Source organism: Cyprinus carpio, chromosome B12, assembly GCF_018340385.1.
Source record: "Cyprinus carpio isolate SPL01 chromosome B12, ASM1834038v1, whole genome shotgun sequence".
Taxonomy (NCBI): domain Eukaryota; kingdom Metazoa; phylum Chordata; class Actinopteri; order Cypriniformes; family Cyprinidae; genus Cyprinus; species Cyprinus carpio.
Window position 1 is genome coordinate 10,284,771 of NC_056608.1, and position 23,670 is coordinate 10,308,440.

The 23,670-nt window shown below is 36.0% G+C and overlaps 2 protein-coding genes and 1 long non-coding RNA gene across 4 annotated transcripts; 1 reads left to right on the forward strand and 2 right to left on the reverse strand.

The window, feature by feature from the left end:
- On the forward strand, positions 1-12,235 carry LOC109062472 (monocarboxylate transporter 12-B). 2 transcript variants are annotated; one of them, XM_042735273.1, is made up of 7 exons: positions 1-301; positions 1,312-1,552; positions 3,715-3,818; positions 6,647-6,790; positions 6,892-7,477; positions 11,240-11,499; positions 11,863-12,235. In XM_042735273.1, the coding sequence occupies exons 2-7, from the start codon at positions 1,443-1,445 to the stop codon at positions 12,093-12,095; spliced, it is 1,437 nt and encodes a 478-aa protein (XP_042591207.1). In that variant the 5' UTR covers positions 1-301; positions 1,312-1,442; the 3' UTR covers positions 12,096-12,235. The 2 variants fall into 2 exon arrangements, with proteins under 2 accessions (XP_042591207.1, XP_042591208.1); XM_042735274.1 differs by having other exon boundaries at positions 1,315-1,552.
- LOC109074532 (interferon-induced protein with tetratricopeptide repeats 5-like) lies at positions 12,199-15,037 on the reverse strand. The gene is made up of 2 exons (XM_019090552.2): positions 14,685-15,037; positions 12,199-14,124 (listed from the first exon to the last, which is right to left on the reverse strand). Exons 1-2 carry the CDS (start codon positions 14,696-14,698, stop codon positions 13,296-13,298), a joined length of 843 nt encoding a protein of 280 aa, XP_018946097.1. The 5' UTR covers positions 14,699-15,037; the 3' UTR covers positions 12,199-13,295.
- A 4,113-nt stretch (positions 15,038-19,150) lies between these two features.
- LOC122139085 lies at positions 19,151-20,572 on the reverse strand. Its single transcript, XR_006155985.1, has 3 exons — positions 20,415-20,572; positions 19,565-19,630; positions 19,151-19,300 (listed from the first exon to the last, which is right to left on the reverse strand). It is a non-coding gene; the product is annotated as an uncharacterized LOC122139085 (long non-coding RNA).
- Between the last annotated feature and the right edge of the window lie 3,098 nt (positions 20,573-23,670).

The following is a 23,670-nucleotide window of genomic DNA, read 5'->3' on the forward strand; positions in this document are numbered from 1 at the left end:
CACACTTATGTCCTGCCATGCATACTTGCATAATTTTCTTTTCACGTGTAGGGGGAGTGGAGTCAGAGGTAAATAGGTTCACAGCTCGCACGTCTAAACATGTCAGTGTACCCTGGTCTTGATGTTCCGACAGCTGCAAACTTGTTCGCTGGTGGAAGCCGCAGGATGTTGATGAACATCCTGCACCAACTTAATTAAACTAATGTGCAGAAGAGTTTCAAACGTCTGGACCAGCTCAAGCGATTGCAGAGGAGTTGAATGGGGAAAGTTTGGACCGTGTTTGCGGTTGTTTTATAAAATGGTAAGTGCTTTTATTTAGTACCACTTTGAGTGGTTTTTCAAACATCTGGTTTCAACAAGCGCATGATGTGCACTGGTGGATTTATATTCCATTGTTTAAAGAAAAACAACACGACAGGAATCTTTCTTAGTTTTCCTACTTTATAATTATTATAAGTAATTATTAATTTTCTTACGATTTGACGCATTCTTTAACAATATTAATATATTGGGTTTTAACTATGCCAAATGTAATAATTTAAAAATTCTCTAAGGTAACCTATTTGATAATTAGGCACATTCATGACAAGATTTGCAGGTGCAAAATGTAATAATAATATGTAATTCTAATATGAATGGGAGATTATTTTGGTTGTGTTGCTTTCTACACATAAAAATATTTGCTAGAAGCATACTTTAAATATAGGAAGAGGATAGTAAATAATCCTAGAGATCAACAGTTAGACAATTAGACAAGCCTACCTTCAAAGACATCTGTTGATGAGTGTTTTTCATGATGCACTGAAATAATGTGCAATTGGTGCTGTTCCCACAGTTGACTGATATCTAGATTAAAAGAGTGATAAACTACAGTTCAAGTTCAGTTGCATAATAAGAGGGAGAAAAAATGGTATCATCTTATCCTGACTGTGTACATTGTGTACATGGACACACTTTATTGTTTTTACCGTAGCTTTTCATGACTTTGAAAACTGGATGGTATTTAGGGGGAAAAACGCATTTTAATTGGGACAGATTGGTCAGAAGGGTCAGGAAGGTAGACTGCAAGGTCTCAAGTTAATATGGCAACCTGTCAGCTTAACTGGGCTCTCTCTCATAAACACTTCTCATGAATGCAGTCATGCATCACTTCACTTTTCACTGTAAATCATTTGTAAGAGCAAAAAGGAGCCCCAAACCCTGGAAGATGTCACATTTTCTGAGTACTTACACAACATTGTGCCTGTTAATCATTTTAGCTGAGCTCGTTACTTATTCCTGCCTGTTTTGTCTGTGTCATCTTGCGCTCAGCAGAGTCACTGACCGGGCCTCACATCTGCAGAAGGAATTCCATAGTGTGGCGGCAGAGAGGTGCAACGTGTGTTTGGGACTGGAAGTTTTGGATTTTGAGGGAAATAAAAGCGGTGGGAAGGACAGACTCCATGGCTCAGGAAAAGAAGAAAGGAGGGGTCCTTCCTCCTGATGGAGGGTGGGGATGGATGATCGTGGCTGGCTGCTTTGTGGTAACTGTTTGCACAAGAGCTGTTACAAGGTAAGCTTTTTGTAAGGGGTATGCTGTTGTTCATACCTGTGTAGAACTAGAACAGTTTTAAGATAACTTTAGTGATAGGCGGGGGATTTTCAGCTATAATTAAACCATAGGGTTTAACATGATGTTCATTACCAAATATTGTCATGGTTTGTTTCTTAAATGGGTTTAACAAGTGCTGGGGAAAGTTACTTAGTTGCTTTTTATTGAAAGTAATGTGTTACGTTACTTTTGCGTTACTTTTTAAATCTGGGCTAGGCTTGGTTGTTTGCTTTTAATATAAAAAGTTTTGGCAAATGTACTGTAAAAGCCCTTTCGCACCAAAAGGCTCAGGCTGAATGAAATGTAAATTCACATCTGTACAGTAGAATGCAGAAGAAGAAAGAACAACACTCTTCAGCAATAAAAAGAACAAATGATAGTTTATCTTGTGTAATTTTTGCTTAGTATGGTTGAATTGGACCATTGAAGCTCAGCAGCAAATTGGTTAATAAAATGGGATTAAACACATAAAGGATATTGGTATTATTTAACATATTTAATTACTGCAGCTTTGAGTCATATTCCGAGTTGCTTTTAGTTGTTTTTTATTAATTTTGAGGAAATCTAAATCAGATTTGTGTGTGTGTGTGTGTGTGTGTGAGAGAGAGAGAGAGTGTGTGAGAGAGAGAGAGATTAATTAATGCATGTTCACATTTATTCTAGAACTAAAGTAACATCTTACTCTCGATTTCTCACAACATGGGGACAGGAGAGCTTTTCAATAAATTAAATGGGGGAAAAAGTAACTGGTGTTACTTTTTTGAAAAAGTAACTCAGATATTCTCTTGTAAATTAAAAAGTATGCGTTACTTTACTAGTTACTTAAAAAAGTAATCTGATTTTGTAACTTACTTGTAATGCGTTACCCCCAACACTGGGTTTAACCTGTTAAATAGTGCATAATTTTGTTTAGTACAGTACATGAGGCACAACTATATTTAGTTCATTCCACGCTGAGAATTACCTAGAATGAGTCACTGGTTCACAAAGTGACAAGCGCTATCTGACGTTTCTAAAGGGAAGCCTTTGAGGTCAGGTTACATTTGACAGACTCGTAAACAACTTTCAGGCCTTCACACATGGATATAGATAACACAGTGTTGCTTTTTTTTTTTTTTTACATCTAGTGGCCTCCAACTCTTGGGTGTTTTTACTTGTTTATGTTAACAAGTGTTTTTCTGTAATATGTTTGGAGATTCTCTCCTTTTATACTGCTTTGAACAAGCTGTTCTGTTTAGCAGTATTTTGTCTTTTCCCCTCAGGCAAGGAATGTGCTGAACTGACTACGCCGTATAATTATTTTATTGTTCAATTGAAATGTTCAAGTACATGACGGACATGGAAAGGTGTGAAATGCAAGATTTCACTAATGTAATCGGTAGGATGAAATTGCAAGCAGGCTGGTAGAAACAAAAGAGTTTATGTGACCTCTCACCTCTTAAACAAGGACTCTTTTGACCATTTCTTAAGTCCTGTTAAGATAAGTGGTAATGATCAGCTAGAGAGGTACCAGATGATGAAACTCTTTTAGAGCTTAAAGGGCAGCTGGTGGTCTTCAGATAAAAAAATAAAACTAAAAAAGCCTTTTTAACCTCTTCTTTATCTTATGGATATTCTCTTCTTTGCCCTTAAACCATTTGAAAGCTCTTATCATCCATATGTGTTATTCAAGTCCCAGAGTAAGATTTTACCCTTTGAGTCTGCAACTCTGCTTTGCTGACTGAGTTTTTTTTTTTACTGTCTGTGGAACAGTTAACTGAAGGACATCTCCTTTTTGATGGCTGATGGCCAGACACGTCTGTCTTAGTGGCTCCTTTTTGATGGCTGATGGCCAGACACGTCTGTCTTAGTGGTGGAAGATGTGAGAGTTTCTATGGTGATCTAGTTTTGTTTGTTCAGGTGCAGAACAGGCACTGCAGAGGCTTGTGCCTCATTACCTCGTCTCAGCCTTTCATATCCAGGCACCCATGATCCACATGGCTATTCGTTGTTACTGACTGTGAATGGCACTGGACTTTAAAGCGTGCTGTTAGTTTGAAGTGTCACAATATGGTCCTTCAAAGACCTCAAATGTGTGTTGTTTGTGTTTTGTCTGATCAGAGTTGTCTTTTTCTCTTTTCCAGATGCATCTCCATATTCTTCGTTGAGTTTCAGATGCACTTTGCAAGAGATTACTCTGGGACGGCATGGATTCATTCATTGGTAGACTGCACAACCATGCTGTGTGGTATGTAATGATCATATCGGACACTAAAGTCATTGTACATTATTGTATCACAGTCATCATTATTGGCCCGGTCTGAAGTAGGGATTCCGGCAGTCACAAAATCTCTTTTCTTGATTGGTCACACAGTTGGTTCAGAATTTTTGTCTATCTGAGACAATACTGTTGCATAAGACACTAAAAAAGACCTGCAGTGTGGGAGGCTGAAAACATTCTCTTGAAGTCAGCAACACACAGCGAACATCTTGAGAGGACACGTCAGTGTCGCAAGCTTGACCCAAAAAAACAGGCCTGTTTGCTTTCCTTACACCCAGTGCTATCTGCTGTTGCCAGTACAGCAAGCTTAAGAATTACATTGCTAAGGAAAGGGCGTTTTTAGGCAGTTGACTAGTAAACAAAAGAAATGCTGTTATTATTTAAAGCTTTCCAATATCGTTCAATATGTTCTCTTTTATCACAAAGCCGATATGTTTGATATGGTCTGTGCAGGAGTCTGTAGAGACACATAGTTGCATATCATGTAATGTTGTATGATGTCATGTACTGTAGTATGAGAGAACAGGTCATTAGTAGAATATTCACAATTTTATGAATATTGTAATCTTAAGATATAAAAAATATTGCCACTCCTGAGGAAACTGCTGCAATAAAATAATGGAAGTTGTTGCCACTGTGACTGTTTAATTAAATTTTAAATTTACATTTTAAATACTTCTTGTAGTGAATGTTGTGTAATGTAGTATGGCAAAATGTGTAATGTAATATTAAAGAGCAGGTCATATGGTATTTTAAAGTGTCCCAATATTGTATTGGAGTCCCCTACATCAGGTTTAAATGCATCTAAGGTCAGAAAACATTGTAATTTTCTCAGAATATACATTTAATATTAGAGTCATTTGCCAATGATTAGGAAATGATTCGTTTCAAGCAAGTTCGGAGCAAGCCCCTCCCTTCCTCAAGCCTACTCTGCTCTGATTGGTCAGCTGGCCAAACCTGTTGTGATTGGCACAGAGATGAGTCCTTGAGCAAGTTAGCGAGCGCTACCATTGAGAAAGCACCTTTACATAAAACAATAATATAGTCCAATCCGTTCTTATAATGACATAAAATACAAAAACACTTATGCAAGCGAATCGTGCCCACAGCTAAAGTTTAGCTGCTAAACTTTGAACACTAGGTGGATACGTTAGCCGAGTGCTAACGTGACTAACTGATTAAACAATACAGTTTGTAAACCAAAATATGTCTACTGTAATGTTTGAAGAACGACAGACAAAAGACGCTTGGCCTTAACTTTTACTCAGAATGCAGAACAGTTGTATCACAGGAGCACCAGCCGAAATCACTAATCTCTCCCGCATTAACCCTGTAACTGCCAGTGCAGCACAATAAACAGCAGTTTCAGTTTCACAATTATTATAAAGTCTGTGTGCTACACTACATTCTTTATTATTAAACAAAGTAATTAGAACAACGTGTGTCTACAATAATCGACATATTCTTAGGTTCACTACGAATTTTTAGAACTACTTCAGTAAGACAGTAATATCATGCTTTACCTGGAAACCTAAAGCTGCACTAGGTATACATCACATATTGGCACAAAAAAAAATTATATTTTGAGCACTCAATTGAAAATGTACACCTAACGTATCAATCGTACTACTTACAGGTCGTGGTTCAGAGAGCTTGTTAGTCCAAATTAAGAAGATTAGAAGCCAACGAAGATAAAAGCCCAGATTAGAGAAGCAGTTCTTGATAAAATGACAAGCACACAACAAAAGGCTCGAATTGTATTTCTGTGGTATGCTTGAACACCGCATCTTCTCAACATGATGTAAACGCACTAATAGCAAAAGTGTTTGTGGGCAGAGATGTATTTCGCGGGCAGGCGGGGATTATGCAAATGTGTTACCCAGTGACGTAACAGGCAAAAGAGTTGAAAATATAACGACTCGTTACGGCGATTCAGAACCGACGCTCTCTTTTGAGAGACAATATCTTTATTTATCATGCACTTTTTTGATTAACAACTTTGCAGATTGTTTTCATTTAAGGATAGCTATGTTATAAACTGCAAAAAAGAGATTTTTCAAAAACCCATATGACCTGCTCTTTAAAAAATTAGTGGCCATTTAAAACACAGACAAAACAACCTGACAAAATTATGTTTGCTTAGTGGTTGGTAGCATGACATTTTACATTTTTTGTGTGAATGTAAATTTAGAAACGTGTTTTTGTTTAAGTTTATGCCCTCTTATTGAATAAAAAAAATCCACATTCATATCTTGTTGTTTCCATCCAGCATTTTTCTCAGAAACATTCTCAGAAATGCACTATTTATATTAAATACACAATTATTATGATTATTACAATAATTATAACACAATTAATATTGCGAAATACTATTACAATTTAAAATAGCTGTTTTCTATTTTTAAATACATTTTCAAATTGTATTCCTGTGATGGCAAAGCTGAATTTTCAGCAGCCATTATTTCAGTTTTTAGTGTCACATGATTCTTCAGAAATCATTCTAATATGCTGGTTTGGTGCTCAAGAAACATTTCTTATCAATTTTGAACAGCCTATATTTAAAATAGAAATCTTTTGTAATTATGTAAAAGTTTTTATTGTCACTTTTGATCAATTTAATCCATCTTTGCTGAATACAAGTGTCAGTGTCTATAAAGAAATTGGGCGCAAATTGTAATTATAGTAGTGGACGTTGATGGAAACCCATCTTACAGTAAATATTATTTAAAATATGATTTTCTATCAAATTGTTCAATATGATTTGCACAATATGTTTATTCACGTTGCTTTCGCAGCTCCACTCGGAAGCCTGATCGGAAATCGGTTGTCATGCCGTGTAGCTGTAATACTAGGAGGATTCCTGGCCTCCATAGGTTTAGTCCTCAGCTCCTTCGCAACCAGTCTGGAATATCTTTACCTTACCCTTGGAGTGTTAACTGGTAAGAGCCCTAAGAATAAAACACTGACCTACAGACCCATATTCTATACTATCTATATTTCTATATTTACTATTCTATATTTTATATTCTTCTTTTTTTAGGGCTTGGCTTCGCCCTTTGCTACACTCCAGCTATTGCCATGGTTGGTATCTATTTCTGTGAGAGGAAGGCTTTGGCCTATGGCATTGCCATGTCTGGTAGTGGCATCGGTACCTTCATCCTGGCCCCAGTAGTGCAGCTGCTAATCGAACACTACTCGTGGCAAGGGGCCCTCCTTATTTTAGGGGGCTTTGTGTCTAACCTGTGTGTATGTGGAGCTCTGTTACGGCCTATCATTCTAAAAGAAGAAGAGGCCTGTCCTCTTCCAGTAGACTCAGAGTGCGAGTATGGTGTTAAGCCACCCGGCGTTCCTATGGGGAAGGCTGTGGATGACAAATTAGAAGTGGACTCTAAACAAAGTTGCCTTCAGTCCATGCAGGAATACCACTTTTTGCTCATGCCTGACTTCCTGGTGCTGGCAGGCTCCTTCCTGCTGCTGGCCAGTGGGTGTAGTCTCCCGTTTGTGTACCTAGTACCGTACGCACTGGATGTAGGCATCGGTCATCAGCATGCTGCCTTCCTGATGTCCATACTAGGGGTCATTGACATCGTTGGCAACATCACATTTGGCTGGTTCACTGACAGGAGGTATGTTGTTTTCCCTGTTGTAAAATCCAGCATATGCTGGTTAGGTATGTTTTGAAGCATGTCTGCTGGTTTAAGCTGGTCCTTAGCTGGTCATGTGCTGGTCCTGAGCAGGAGCTAGTTGCTTAGGACCAGCTTAGGAACAGAACATGACCAGCTTAGGACAAGCTTAAACCAGCTAAGGGCCAGCTTAAACCAGCTCAAACCAGCAGCCATGCTTCAAAACATACCTAACCAGCATATGCTGGATTTTTCAACAGGGTTGTACATTATTAGTATTGCATTACAGTCAAAAAAGGGAATTCATCATGTATTGACTGAGCCACATGTTGTTTGTTTCTTCTGTAACTTGAGATTTAATCTTTAGGATTTTTTAATCTTTTAAGATTTAAAATTTAAGCACATATTTAGTTTTTTTTAAAAAGCTGGGTCAAGTCAAGTCACCTTTATTTATATAGCGGTTTTAACAATAAAGATTGTATCAAAGCACTTTACAGTATTAAATAGGAAAATAGTGTGTCAATAATGGAAAATGACAATAGTAAACACTCAATTTTCAGTTAAAGGCAGTTCATCATTGAATTCAGTGATGTCATCATCCAGCTCAGTTCAGTTTAAAAAGTATCTGTGCAATCAAGTCGATGATATGTACTAGGGGGCCAGTTCCCCTCTGGCCAGATGAAACCAGCAGTTCAATTCCAGGCTGCAGCAAAGTGATATTGTGCAGAGGACTCATCTGGTTCCTGTGGTCTTGTCCTGGTGGCCGTCTAGGAGACAAGGTCTTCACAGGGGATCTGTCTCTGGGGCTTATCTAGTTGTCCTGGTCTCCGCTGACATTCAGGGCTGTAGAGGTCATCTCTAGGTGCTGATCCACCATCTGGGCTGGATACGTATTGGATCCGGGTGACTGCAGCGACCATCTGATCTGGACTGGATCTGGTGGCTATGTTGACCTTGGAATAAGAAAGAAACAGACTTAGCGTACATGCCATTCTTCTAAGGATGTAGCAAGTATATTGGGTGTTATAGGAAGTGTTCCCGGTTCTGGTTTTCTCAATTAACGCATCTTAAAAATCCTTTAACGGATTTGAATATTAGAAATGTGTTAGTGTGTTATGTGTAAGCCAGGTTAAAGAGATGGGTCTTTAATCTAGATTTAAACTGACAGCGTGTGTCTACCTCCCGGACAATTTTAGGTAGGTTATTCCAGAGTTTAGGCGCTAAATAGGAAAAAGATCTGCCGCCTGCAGTTGATTTTGAAATTCTAGGCATTATCAAATTGCCAGAGTTTTGAGAACGCAACAGACGTGGAGGACTATAATGTTATAAGAGCTCGTTGAAATACTGAGCTGCTAAACCACATCTATACATTGTTTAATAGGGAGCCAGTGCAGTGTTGACAGAACTGGGCTAATATTGTCATACTTCCTGGTTCTAGTAAGAACTCTAGCTGCTGCATTTTAGACCATTTTGGACCATGTTTATTTAGCGTACAGAACAGCCACCCAATAAAGCATTACAATAATCTAACCTTGAGGTCATGAACGCGTGAATTAACATTTCTGCATTTGACATTGAGATCATAGGTCTTAATTTAGATGTTTTTGAGATGGAAAAATGCAGTTTTACAAATGCTAGAAACATAGCTTTCAAAGGAAAGATTGCTATCAAATAGCACATCTACAGTCGAGGCCAAAAATATTGGCCCCCTTGGTAAATATGATCAAAAATGGCTGTGAAAATTAATCTGCATTGTTAATCCTTTTGGTCTTTGGAATGTTTTTCTCAAATACTCGTTGGTCACAATTATTGGCCCTCCTATAAATTCTTATGAGTAAAATATCTCTGAAGTATATTCCCATTCATATTCACAATTTTGAGCACTCCAGCATGATTATAAACATGAAATCATCCAGCTCTGGCTTCCTGTTTCACAGAAATATAAAGAGGATGGAAAACAAAGCCAAAAATTCCCTTAATCATCCATCACAATGAGAAAAACCAAAGAATATATTTCTGATGTGCAGCAAAAGATAATTGAGCTTCACAAATTGGTGAAGTGGCTTTAAGAAAAGAGCTAGAGCAGTGAAAATTCCCATTTTCACCATCAGGGCAATAATTAAGAATTTCCAACCAACAGAAAATGTTACAAAACTGCCTGGAAGAGGACGTGTCTCTATATCGTCCTAATGTGCCGTGAGAAGGAGAGTTTGAATAGCTAAAGACTCTCCAAGGGTCACAGCTGGAGAACTGCAGACAATAGTTGAGTCTCTGGTTCAGAAAACCTTTAAAAAATTGTCAAACAGAACCTACATAAACACATGTTGTTTGGGAGGGTTACAAGAAAAATTATCCTAGCTCATTCAAAAACAAACTAAAGCATATTCAGTTATCAGCCATGACTGGAACTTTAAATGGGACTGAGCTCAAAACCAAGCTTCTGCTATAGCCATTTCAGTCCTCTTACCTGAACCCTACGGAAAATGAGAGGAGTGAACTGAAGAGGAGACGCACCAACATGGAGCTGTGAATCTAAAGGGTCTGGAGTGATTCTGGATGAAGGGATGATCTCTGATCTCTTGTCAGGTGTTCTCTTACCTCATCAGGCATTATAGGAGAAAATTTAGACCTGTTAAACTGGCAAATGCAGGTTTCAAAAAGTATTGAATAAAAGGGGGGCATTAATTGTGGACAATGTGTATTGGAGAAAAACATTTATTTCATAATGATATTTCCCCCCATTTTAAATTCTTATTATCCAATGAAAGGATACATTTTTGTGAATTTTTTAAATAAATGACCAAAAGGATTAACAATGCAGATGAATTTTCACAGCCTTTTTTGATCATATTTACCAAGGGGGCCAATATTTTTGACCTCGACTGTAGGTTCCTAACTGATGACGAAGAATTGACAGAGATGCCATTGAGTCTTAGACAGTGTTCTAAGTTGTTATATGCGGAGGTTTTAGGTCCGATAATTAACACTTTTTTCAGAATTTAGTAGTAAGAATTTACTCCTCATCCAGTTTTTTTTGTATCCATATCGACTATGCATTCCGCTAGTTTTTCAAATTGGTATGTTTCGACGGGCCACAAAGAAATATGGAGCTGAGTGTCATCAACATAACAGCGAAAGCTAACACCATGTTTCCTGATGATACTGTATCTCCCAGGGGTAACATGTAAAGCGTGAAAAGTAACGGTCCTAGTACTGAGCCTTGAGGTACTCCATACTGCACTTGTGATATCGATATGATACCTCTTCATTCACTACTATGAATTGATGGCACTCAGATAAGTATGATTTGAACCATTAAATTGAACCATTTCGTCACATATTCATTGACAAAATAAAAAATTTAAGAAAATAATGTTTATGACAAATTAATAATAAAATAAATAGTAATTATTAAAATTTGAATACTCACTCGTATTCAAGGTGTAAGGAAACATTTTCGACACATTTAGAGTCATCAAATTGAAGCCTTTTTTAAATTATGTAAAACACGAAGACAGACTACACTTTAATACCTTTGGACACATTTTTAGATTTGTAAAAAATTGCTGTCTTTTCTTTTGACCCAGCTGTCAGTTAAGAGTTAAATTTGACAAGAGTGTATATGTCATGGTTTCTTGTCTGATGAATGATTCATAGAGGTCAAAAAGATTACAAAAAAAATGCTCAGGTTTTAGGAAAACAGAAAAAGATTGTTGATTGTTTGCTTTTGATCATGCTGACTGACACTTTCTGTATCTCTCCCAGGTGTCTGAAGAAGTACAGGAATATATGCTACATGTTTGCTGTGGGAATGGAAGGACTATGCTGTCTTTTTATCCCCCTCTTGCACACATTTGTCCTGCTGGTACCCTTCTCTGTGCTCTATGGGTACTTTGATGGTGCCTATGTTGCCCTCATTCCTGTCGTAACATCAGATGTTGTTGGGACAGCATACCTGTCTTCAGCTCTTGGAGTTGTGTACTTCCTCCACGCTGTTCCCTATCTGGTCAGCCCACCCATTGGAGGTAAGTATAATTAATTCAAATAATTATTTTATTTTGGTCAGTTCTAAGTTCCATTATAATAATAAACATGTTATTTCTTGTCACATTGAGTGATGAGTTTTTATTTTCTGTGGTAATCAACAACACGCCCTAGATACAGTACATAAAAATTATGTTAAAGATTACCTGGAATGTTCTTTAAAGATTTTACATTTTCACTTTGTAAGACAGATTCTATTAAAATAAGTGGTTATCTATTAATGTACAGAGACACATTAACCATCCAAACTCTTTCAATTTCACCACATCATGTTATTTTCTTGGAAGGATAAAGGTTACTTTAGCTCTCAAGTAATCATGTTATGTTTTTTTTTTTTTGCATAGGTTGGTTGGTAGACACCACAGGGACTTACACAGCGACATTCTTTCTGAGTGGGTTCGCCCTGATCTCCAGTTCTCTCCTGCTGTTCTCAGTCGCCGTCATTCGCCGTTGTCAGAGAAACCAAACGAACAGTCTGAGTAAAGACCCAAAACTGGTGTCATGTGAAGGCAAAGAAGTAGACTATTATACTTCTAAAAAAAAAGACTTGATGATAATTATACCAACCACTTCATAGCATTGGGATAATTTGTATTTTTTTATTTGCCTAGTTTGTTTAATCAAATTTTGTTAGCATACAGTATATAGACTCAGTAATAACGTTTAATTGACAGAGGAACTGTTTGTGAATAAAAATGCTTATGTGCCTTTTATTGACTTTCTGTTCAAAAGAAATCCTCATCTACATTAGAAAACTTAAATAAAAACACACACACACACACACACACACACACACACGTCAAGATTTTTGTATATATTTTCTCCATCTCTCAAATTTCATAGTTATAATGTGGAAGCAGTCACTGCATTTTCCTCTGTACACTTACAAATGAAAGTCATGATATCTGATTAATAATCTTAGAATTTGATGTCAACATTCACAACTAAGTATTTAGTAATAGTTTAAGTAATAGTAAATTACTAAACTATTAGCTTAACTAGTAACTAGCAGTAAACAGTAATCTCTCTAGTTTCAAAGGGTTTAAAAAACAGACTACATAAAAACAAACAAAAAATAATCATTTAAAATTTGTATAGTATAAAGTGACTTTGTGAAAGGTAAGTAAATAGAAAAACACCCAAATACAACTTCAACAGAGGAAAAACATAGCATAAGTAAAATATACGTCCAAAAGACATAATATGGGAAATTCAATTCAGACCACCTTCAGTTCATTAAACAATGAAAGAGATGCTCCGTTTTGAACAAAGATATGGTAACACAGATGTTTTTGAAAGATTTCAGTAGGCCTTCACATTCTATTAAGAGAGCTGATCTACAGTTTTCCCCATAGATGCTCAATATTCTGTCATTTTAACAGCTAAATACATCAAAACTCCATAAGCTATATAAAGTAAAACTTAAGAGGTAACAATAACTATTGTCATTTGTTACACATAGGGTCTCCTTCACTAAGCACGCAATTTTAAATCTATGCAAATCATCAGTGCACACTGCACACTTAAAAAAGGCAGGAGACGTAAATTTGTACAGGAAATCCCATAAATGGACAAAGCTTGGGGGTGTTTAGGCAAATTACCATTTGAAGGAACTCACTCCCTCATTTAGAATAGTCATAAACTTTTAACATAAATGTTTCCTTAAACATAAATGTTTATGTGCATACATAACATACCTGTATTCCCCCACACAAAAATATGCAAATGAAGACCACTGTTTTTAAAACACTATGTATCCTCTTAGAAAGTATATTATTTACTTAGAAAAAAGCTCACCAAGATTACCAAGTAATTCACCATTCTCATCATTGGCTATTCCAACATATCTCATGACATGTGGATGCTCTGGAGACCCATTCAAGGCAGTCTCAAACAACTTCTCAGACTCATTCTTCAGCATCTTGGAACATAACAATAGTTTAAGCCCAAGAAGAACTCTCAGAACATCATCATGTGGTTTCACTGGTTTCATGTCAATTGCCTGTCTAAGCTGCTTGATTGCAGGTGAATCCACAGTGCAAGATGTATCAGCTTCAGTACAACACAGAGCAATGGCATAACCAGCGTTCCACTCGCTATTTTCCAGATCCAGTTCCACAGCCTTCTGGAAAACTTCTGCGGCTTTGTCATAATATTTGCGAGAGAATTTAAGATAGGCCCATCCCTTCTCCCCAAGCACCTCTGGAACAGATGAAGACTCAGTTGAATATGTTTTATTTATCTTCTTAAGCTTCATCAGGTAACTTTCACAGTCTGTGTAGTTCTTCATATGGTACTTTATCCAGGCTAAATTTCCATAGGTGACAATGAGAGCCTTGTCACAATTCTCGCTGAGGTTTTCTTTAATGAGTTCCTCAGATCTTAGTAAGTGTTTAAGTGCTTCATCTTCATGGCCAAGGAGGAATTTGACATATCCCAAAGAGCACTGTGCTCGTGCAGCCCCTTCCACTCTCCCCGGATCCAGCTCATCTTGTTCCTTTAGTCTGCTGAGCAGATTAGGCAAGTCTACATCATCTTTTTTAAGGTCCCAAGTGAAGTGACACTCCAGCTGATCCAGTTTCATTTTTAAACTATCCTGAATAGAACTGACAAAATTAAATAAATTAGCTAAATGAAAAAACAACAACATATGATATTATGCTAGTTACAAACTCATGCCTTCATGGTTTAATTACTTAAGATATTTTTATTAGCTAAATTATTATTATTATCTTTGTCATTGTTGTTGTTTACTCTATAGCTTAATCATGTCCATTGATTTCTTACCACAATCTTCCATGGTAAAGCTGTTAAATATGAAATAGCCGTAGACAATTAAAACTGGAAAAATGAACAAAGCTAATTTATATGTTTCTTCCTACAGATTATCTGTTATAATTGAGTTTGAGATATTTAGTTCAATTCAGATTATTTCTATACAGCTTTTAACAAAACACATCCTTCCAAAGCAGCATTACAGATTTTTTTTTTTATGAATATAATCTAAGCAGAATATCATCAACACTTCCATTTTGCAAATTTATCGAGCGAGATGTGTTTTAACTGCAAGTCATGAGTTGATTTCAAACTTCATTTGGTTCATTTAGTTCTAAAAAAGGACAAATATTTAGATTTAGCCTACATTTAGAAACAAAACAGCACTCACCTCATCTCGGACATCTCTTTTCTTTTGGCCTACCTTGTGGGAAATAATAGGCAAAAGTGATGTCACAATCTTAGTAGATCCAGCGCAGTAGCCTACTTTCAGTTTTTGTTCCCCGAAAGAAGTGTCATGACTTTCATAGGTTGGTTGGTAGACACCACAGGGAATTACAACGACATTCTTTCTGATTGGCTTTGCCCTGATCTCCAGTTCTCTCCTGCTGTTCTCATGAGAAGGTTTTGAAGCTGTATGGCCATCACTACCACGCAACGCTATGTAGACGCGCAACACATTTTTAAGCGTCTGAGCAAAGACCCAAAATTGGTGTCATGAGAAGGCAAAAAAGTAGACTAGCTATTATACTTCTAAATAAAAAGGTTTGATGATAATTATACCAGCCGCTTCATAGCGTTGGGATAACAATTCGTATTTTTTTACTTATTGTATTTTGTTTTTTTAATCAAATTTTAACATTTACAGAGTCAGTAATAATATTTAATTGACAGAGGAATTGTTTGTGCATTAAATGTGCCTTATGTGCCTTTTATTACCCTGGGGGGGGGGGGGGGGGGGGGGGGATTCTCGTCGTTTTTGAATATATTTACTCTGTCTCTCAAATTTCATAGTAAAGCAGCCAGTGAGTTTTCCTTTATATAATTACAAATGCATGCTTAACTGGAGCTCCTGTTGTAGTATATTATTTAAGTCAGTAGAGGGCAGTGCTGATGCTGATGCCTAGATATCTGGACAGTCTGAACTAGAGACCTGCGCGGGATGGATTTTTCAGTCCCGCTCCCGCAAGATGCTGTCCCGCGCCCGCGCGCTCCTGCAGAATTATATCTTATCTGGCCCCGTTCCCGCCCGCGACATTCATGTTTGTCCCGCTCCCGCCCGCATAAGTAATCTATATACTTTTTTTCAGTAGGCTACATAGAAGAAATTTACATGAAATGGTTCTGTAACATCTCCTAAGCTCCATAAATCCCGATAAAATATTTGTTATTAGGCTAAGCATCAACATTCACAAACAACTGTTATTTTTACAGAAAAGAAAGCATGGGCTGCTGCATGCATGGTTTGGTTTGGCAGAATGCTAGCAGCGTGCTTCCTTTATTATCACTAAAAGCTGACATCTCTACAGAGTCCCGTACGGAGCCCTGCACGTCACCAGAAAAAAAATAAATCCGTCCCCTCAGTTTATAAACCGTGCTCACGAATTCTTAAACTGTTCCCTCGGTTTAACAAATCGTGCCCACGGATTAATAAACCGTAACCACGAATTTCCAATCCGTGGGCTCAGATTTTGTAAACCGTGCCTTCGTTTTTTTAATCCGGATTTGTAAACTCACGGATTTGTGGCTCCGCCCCCACCGGCAGATTCATTTGTGTTTATTAAACATTATTTTTCAATTCTAGTTTTTCATAGATCCGCACTCACAAAATAGTCTTCTTTTTAGCGTTTATTTTACATTAATCACCAATATGAAGGTATAATGACGTCATAAAAATTTGCATACGCAGGGCAATATTTATGGAAGTGAACATAAGACTGTAAGCGTAAATTAAATTTGCATGCGCAAGAGAAGCTTTATAAAGGTGTAAATCGCGTTTCAAACGTAAGAAAAAATTATTTGCAGCATTTTACTGTTACTTGTAAGTGTAATTCATGTATTGTGAAACTGCAGCTTCATGCTGAAGCAAAATAAATATGATCTGCATGCTTCTGACTTCCATTTTTCCGCGCTCACACTTTTGGCACGTTTTTTTCGCCAAAATATGAAGGTATAATGACGTCATAAAGATTTGCATACGCAGGGCAATATTTGTGGAAGTGAACATAAGACTGTAAGCATAAATTAAATTTGCATGCGCAACAGAAGCTTTGTAAAGGTGTAAATCGCGTTTCAAGCATAAGAAAAAATGATTTGCAGCATTTTACTGTTACTTGTAAGTGTAATTCATGTATTGTGAAACTGCAGCTTCATGCTGAAGCAAAATAAATATGATCTGCATGCTTCTGACTTCCATTGTTCCGCGCTCACACTTTTGGCACGTTTTTTTCGCCAAAAGACGGTCAAAAGCACTGCAAGCCTGTGAACGGAGATTTGCAAGCGAAAACAACAGTTTAAAGAACTGCAAAACGGATTGACTGCATAGTACCAATCTGTAAGTGTAAAAAACAAACTGTTGCAAATGTCTAAATGACCTGTTGTGCATGTGGGGCAAACATTTCCCGAAATAATCCGATATGTACAGCTCCATCTTTCTTTTCTCTGCGCTTACAATTTTGGCACGATTCTATCAGCAAAGCGGCGGTCACACTAGACTTTGAACGTGCGAAATTTTTTCGGACACCGCTGCGAATATGGGCGGGAGCAGGTAACGGTCTCCCCTCAGTTATCACAACATGGATTAATGTGCTTGTACTGTGCCTTTTGCGACGGCGTCGAAAGTGTTTTATTATGTTTTACTCTCTGTCTGTCTCTCTCTCTATATAAATACATACACACTAAGCAATAAAAAATTATAAAATGTGTCCTCATTCAAATGTACCATCTGTTCCTGTTTCCATTGACACTCCGAACCATGCAGGTTTTTTTTTTTTTTTTTAATAATCTTTTTAAGATGTATTATGTAAAATAGGATGCTGCGCTATGGCTAAAAGTCTTCACGTGATGCGAATTCGCAGGTCAGAGTTCACCAAACTTGAACTTTGGAACGCAGCGAAATGCGAAATTTTTCGCATGAGCTTGCGTTTGCGGTCTGACGCATTCGCATACGTATGAATGGAAGTCAATGGAACGAAAAGTGCAGTGTGACCGCCCCTTAAATGTTGTTTTTAAGGTTTGGGGGGTTGGCGTGGGTATGTTTTTATTTTAGTGGATCGAATGGTCCTCTCGATGACTCTTCATTTACTCTTATCTGATTGGTTCAATAAACACATTAAACCAATAGTATGTTCCTGCACAACTGGAGGCTGCAGTTTCAGGACCCCAGTTCTAGGACCCTAGTTTTTCATGACAGCGCCACCTACCGTACTGGATGATATAGCGATGGCTGCAGTTTCAGGACCGCGGTTCTAGGACCCTGTTGGTTTAGTTTGTAGTCATGTTTGTATATAGCATCAATATATTAATCTCAGTAGTATTTGTTTTTAAATGTGATTTTTGATTTAAAATGCATCAGAGGTTAATTACTAAGTGTGCTTTGAGTCACAATTTTAAATTTAAACATGAATTTACACAAAATATAAATGAAATCTGTGTATCAATTTTAAAACAATTGTAAAAAAATGGAGAACCTTAAAAGTCTTAGTCTCTTGAATTATACAGTATACTGATTAACCTCCTTAAGGTGAATTAGCACATTATCAGGTAAGTTAAAGTTGGAATCAGCGTATGCAGTCACTAAATTACAGCCGATATTTTAAAGGTTGTTAAGAGGCAAAGCAAGACACAAGAATGATTCAAGAATGTTTATTTATATATAAATTATGTATATATGTGTATATATATATATATATATGTGTGTGTGTGTGTATATATATATATATATATATATATATATATATATATATATATATATATATATATATATACTACCGTTCAAAAGTTTGGGATCAGTAAGACTTGTAATGTTTTTTTTTTTTAAAAGGTCTCTTCTGCTCATCAAGGCTCCATTTATTTGATCAAAAATTCAGAAAAAAAACTGCAATCTTGCAAAATGTTATTAGAATATAAAATAACGGTTTCTACTTAAAAAATCTTTAAAATATAATTTATTTCTGTGATGAAAAGCTGAATTTCCATCACCCATGACTCCAGTTTAAAGTGTCACATGATCCTTCAGAAATCATTCTAATATGCTGATTTATTATTAGAATTATCAATGTTGGCAACAGCCAAAAATTTTTTGGAAGCTGTGATGCTTTTTTTTCAGGATTCTTTGATGAATAGAAAGTAAAAAAAGAGCATTTATTTAACATATAAATCTTTTCTAACAATATACACTACTGTTCAAATGTTTGGGGTCGGTAAATTTCTATTTTCTTTTTTTTTGAAAGAAATTAAACCTTTTATTCAGCAAGGATGTGTTAAATTGTTAAGAAGTGATAGAAAAGATTTATATTGTTAGAAAAGATTCATATTTTGAATAAATGCTGTTCCTTTTAACTTTTTTTTTATCAAAGAATCCTGAAAAAAGTATCACAGCTTCCAAAAAAATGTTTGGCAGCACAACTGTTGATAATTTTAGTAATAAATCATCATATTTGAATGATTTCTGAAGGATCATGTGACACTTTATACTGGAGTCATGATGCTGGAAATTCAGCTTTGATCACAGAAATAAATTATATTTTAAAGGATATTTAAATAGAAACCATTATTTTATATTATAATAACATTTTGCAAGATTACCGTTTTTTTTTCTGTATTTTTGATCAAATAAATGCAGCCTTGATGAGCAGAAGATACTTCTTTAAAAACATTAAAAGTCTTACTGATCCCAAACTTTTGAACGGTAGTGTATATATATATGTCATTTTTGCGACAACAGCACCAAAGCGAACCCCTTTTCCATCAGTTGCTGCATGGATAGAATGGCTGTAGGCTTCAACTCTAGAGAAAGAGAGAGCGAGAGACCGAGGGAGAGAGAGAAATAAGAAACATTTGTTTAACATATTCAACTGAAATTCATTATATATATATATATATATATATATATATATATATATATATATATATATATATATATATATATATATATGATTTAACACTTATGCACTGTTGGAGTTTTAGAGAGAGAGAGCCAAACAGAATATACATGTTACTGACATCTAATCACAAACTTCAAATGTGTAAGTACATAAGAGCAATACTCACCAATTGAATGATCTCCCTTCTTTCCTCAATTGTTTGTCAATCTTTCTATTAAATTCTTCCACTTCACTGAAATAGTTATCAGATAACAATCACTTTTGTGATAACAGGAAATATCAGTAGCAAAATGGTGCACTAGGCATTATGCAAAAAATAATTCATATTGTACTCTGACCTGAAATGATAATCTGGACCAGAAAGAATACTTGTTAGAATATTTTGAGATCATGAAAATATCCCTAGTGCCTTTTTAAATCACCTTCCTACAATGAGCCTAACCAAATCCATAAAATCACTTCATATTGGCCATGCAGAACATGACAGAAACTAACACATGATAACAATGGACTGTATGTGGAGTACGTTAGGCCTGCAGATTAGGCCAAATTGTAACAAGCTATTAAAAACTGCCAAACGCCTCGTTCATCATTGCAAAACAATGCCAAAACAACAGGCTAACACATAGTGCAACTAGGCAGTCAGTGCAGTTTAATTATGAAAGATATTTTATACTTAAATATGGTAAAACAACGAGTATTAAGCCAGTATTCCCACTAATACATTAAGCTGCAGGTAAAAATCTTACAAACCTTACATCAGCCATGCTCTTGTCATCTGATAAGTTTAATTAATGTGCTGGCTAGATTCACTTATAATACTTCGTCATTAAAATTCAACAAGGATTTATGAAATCATGGCCACGAATTAACGTCGTAGTAAATAATAAAACTAGCTCACGAATTCTTAATTTGGTGAGAATTAATTATTAATTCATAGTTAGCAGTTCTCAATATGTAAACTTCGCACCGTTTAAACGTTATAAAATAAAACGTAATTAAATATCGGTACTCACCGTCTGATTGCTGTCCACGTCGTCCATCTTTAATTAGTGTTGATCCATTACGGTAGGTGGCGCTGTCACAAAAAAACTAGGGTCCTAGAACTGCGGTCCTAGAACCGTGGTCCTGAAACTGCAGCCTCCGGTTGTGCAGGAATACCCTTCTCCATTAAACGCCAGACCAAGACATTAACCAAGACCTTAATCTTCATTTAGTTCAAAATAGTTCTTGCTGCAGGAATGGTTCTTTTAACGTACACATACAGTAAAAAAAAAAATAAAAAAAATAAAAAAAAATAAAACATGATATTTTATAAGTACCATTAGGCTATGTTCTTACTGAATTTGGAGCTGTGTAGTTGCCTTCTCTCCCTCAACCATTTTTTAAACACAAATTTGGTTCAACAACAATTGTACCCACATAACCAACAGTGATAATGTTTTATTTAACATGTTGTAATAAAAGGGGATTTTACAAAATATTACTAAAATATTTATAAAAAAATTTCTCTAACTTATTCACCATTTATCATGTGTAATACTATCGTGTAACCACTAGATGGCTGTTTAGCGCTCTCTCTATATATAAATATATAAACATGGCTGTGTGTTCCCTGTAATGGCTGGAAACTTTGGATTCCCACATAATTAGTTACTTGAATTGGATATATATTTAGACATTATTAAATACATATTTATCAAAGTTTTTGCATTAGTCAAATCTGGACACAAAGAAAGCATTTTGCTACTCATTTTTGCTTCATATAATAGCTTGATCAGTCACATGAAAGTAATCAGTGTTAAATACCATAAACAGAAACATGGTCTGAAAAATTGACAATGTCATATTTAAGTAGCTTTATTGGCATGGTAAAAAGGTTTTACAAAGTATAGCACTCTGATATCTCAGTGTTGAGTATTGTCACATAACATCATTTTGATTATAAAGTTTAACATCAGCTCAGTGGTGTAAGCAGATTATGAAAGTTCAATGTAAATCCAAATCAAATAATGTTAACACTAGCTCACAATTCAGTATGAACACAGCTTATAAAAGGAGCAAGTTTTAATTAAGTTGTTAGTTTTTATTTATTTATTACTGTATGTGTACGTTAAAAGAACCATTCCTGCAGCAAGAACTATTTTGAACTAAATGAGGATTAAGGTCTTGGTTAATGTCTTGGTCTTGGCGTATGATGTGTTTATTGAACCAATCAGAATAAAGCTATTTATGATTCTTATTATGATTCTTTTTATTGGCTACAAGAAGAAGGTGGCCCCGCCCTCCCCCTCAAGCTTGCAAATCTCAGTTAGTGAGAGAATCGTGCCAAAATTGTAAGCGCAGAGAAAAGAAAGACGGAGCTGTACATATCGGATTATTTGGGGAAATGTTTGTCCCACATGCACAACAGGTCATTTAGACATTTGCAACAGTTTGTTTTTTTACACTTACAGATAGGTTCTATGCAGTCAATCCGTTTTGCAGTTCTTTAAACTGTTGTTTTCGCTTGCAAATCTCCGTTCACATGCTTGCAGTGCTTTTGACCGTCTTTTGTCGAAAAAAAAACGTGCCAAAAGTGTGAGCGCGGAAAAATGGAAGTCAGAAGCATGCAGATCATATTTATTTTGCTTCAGCATGAAGCTGCAGTTTCACAATACATGAATTACACTTATGAGTAACAGTAAAATGCTGCAAATCATTTTTTCTTATGCTTGAAACGCGATTTACACCTTTACAAAGCTTCTCTTGCGCATGCAAATTTAATTTACGCTTACAGTCTTATGTTCACTTCCACAAATATTGCCCTGCGTATGCAAATCATTATGACGTCATTATACCTTCATAGTCAGGACCTCGGTTTAACTCAATAGAACGCTCCATAGCAACAGTTGCCCCCATGACGTGACGGCGCGGCCGCCATTGTGGACTGAAAACTGAAGCAAAACGCCGAGAAATAATGGGAGTCAATGGCACTGAAAAACTTAACATAACAAAAACTAAACATAACTTAATTTTTTCTGGCCGTCATATCTAAATATGAAAACAATTTAAAATACATTAATGAGGATGACCGACGTTAAATGACAGAAAATATACGTCTATGTGTCGGTTATGCATGGCCTAATTACCCTTAGGAAAATAGTATTTTGGGACAAAATATTACTATAGAAATACTATAAGACTACTATAGAAATACTATAGCGGCTCTAGGATATTATACAGGTATTACAGAACATAACATACTTCTGTGATGTTCTGTTATACCTCTATAATATTTTTAAGCTGCTATAGTATTTCTATAGTAGTCTTATCGTACTTCTGTAGCATGTCCCAAATTACTATAGGCCTAGTATTCCTATAAGATTACTATAATATTTTGTCCCAAAATACTATAAGATTCCTATAGTACTTTTTCGTAAGGGTATGTCCCCCACCGAATCGGCTTCATTAGTCTACCACTTATGGTTTGCAAAGATACAATTATAAAATTACTGCAAACCTTTAATCTATCAATATTTATGTTCTATTATGCATTTTCCTTGTTATATGAATAACAGAAATTCATGAAATAATATATATAGGCAGACACACAGTAATAAGATTTATTCAAATGTTGATTTTGACATTAGTGAACATCACCATATATATGATTTGGAAAAATAAATAAAATTATAAATGAGCATTTCTAAAGATAGTTCATCTTTTACATAGAATTTCACAAAAATATTAACAACTTGTTTTTCAGCATCTTCAGTGAAAGTGCACACAGTGAACGTTTCAATGGCAAGAACAAAAACAATCTGTGAATGTCCTATTACAGACGGAAAGGTACAAAAAAAAAGATGTGCAATCTAGCAAGTGCACACATGAACTATAAACAGTACTAAAATGGAAGTGGTGCCATAAGATCTCAGTAATTTAATCAGACACCACCATCTATTGTGTGTGCATTTGTGTATGAGAAGTTTGTTTGTATTTTTTTTTTTTCTTTTTGTGAGAGAAGAGACATTGACATAGAATGGAAGCATTAGTCAAAAAGGTGTTTAATCTAGCAAATGCACACATGAACAAAAAAGAACTCTGACCATCTTTCGGAAACTAGTGTACTACTAGCCAGCTACTAGCCAGTTCAAGTTTTGTATAGATTTTCTATACAAAATTATAGCAAACTGGCGCTAACGATTTCAGCAGCTTTCAGTCCATAATGGCGGCCGCGCCTCCGCAGCGCCATCTACAGACTGTTACCCATAACACAACAGAGTTTCGCCT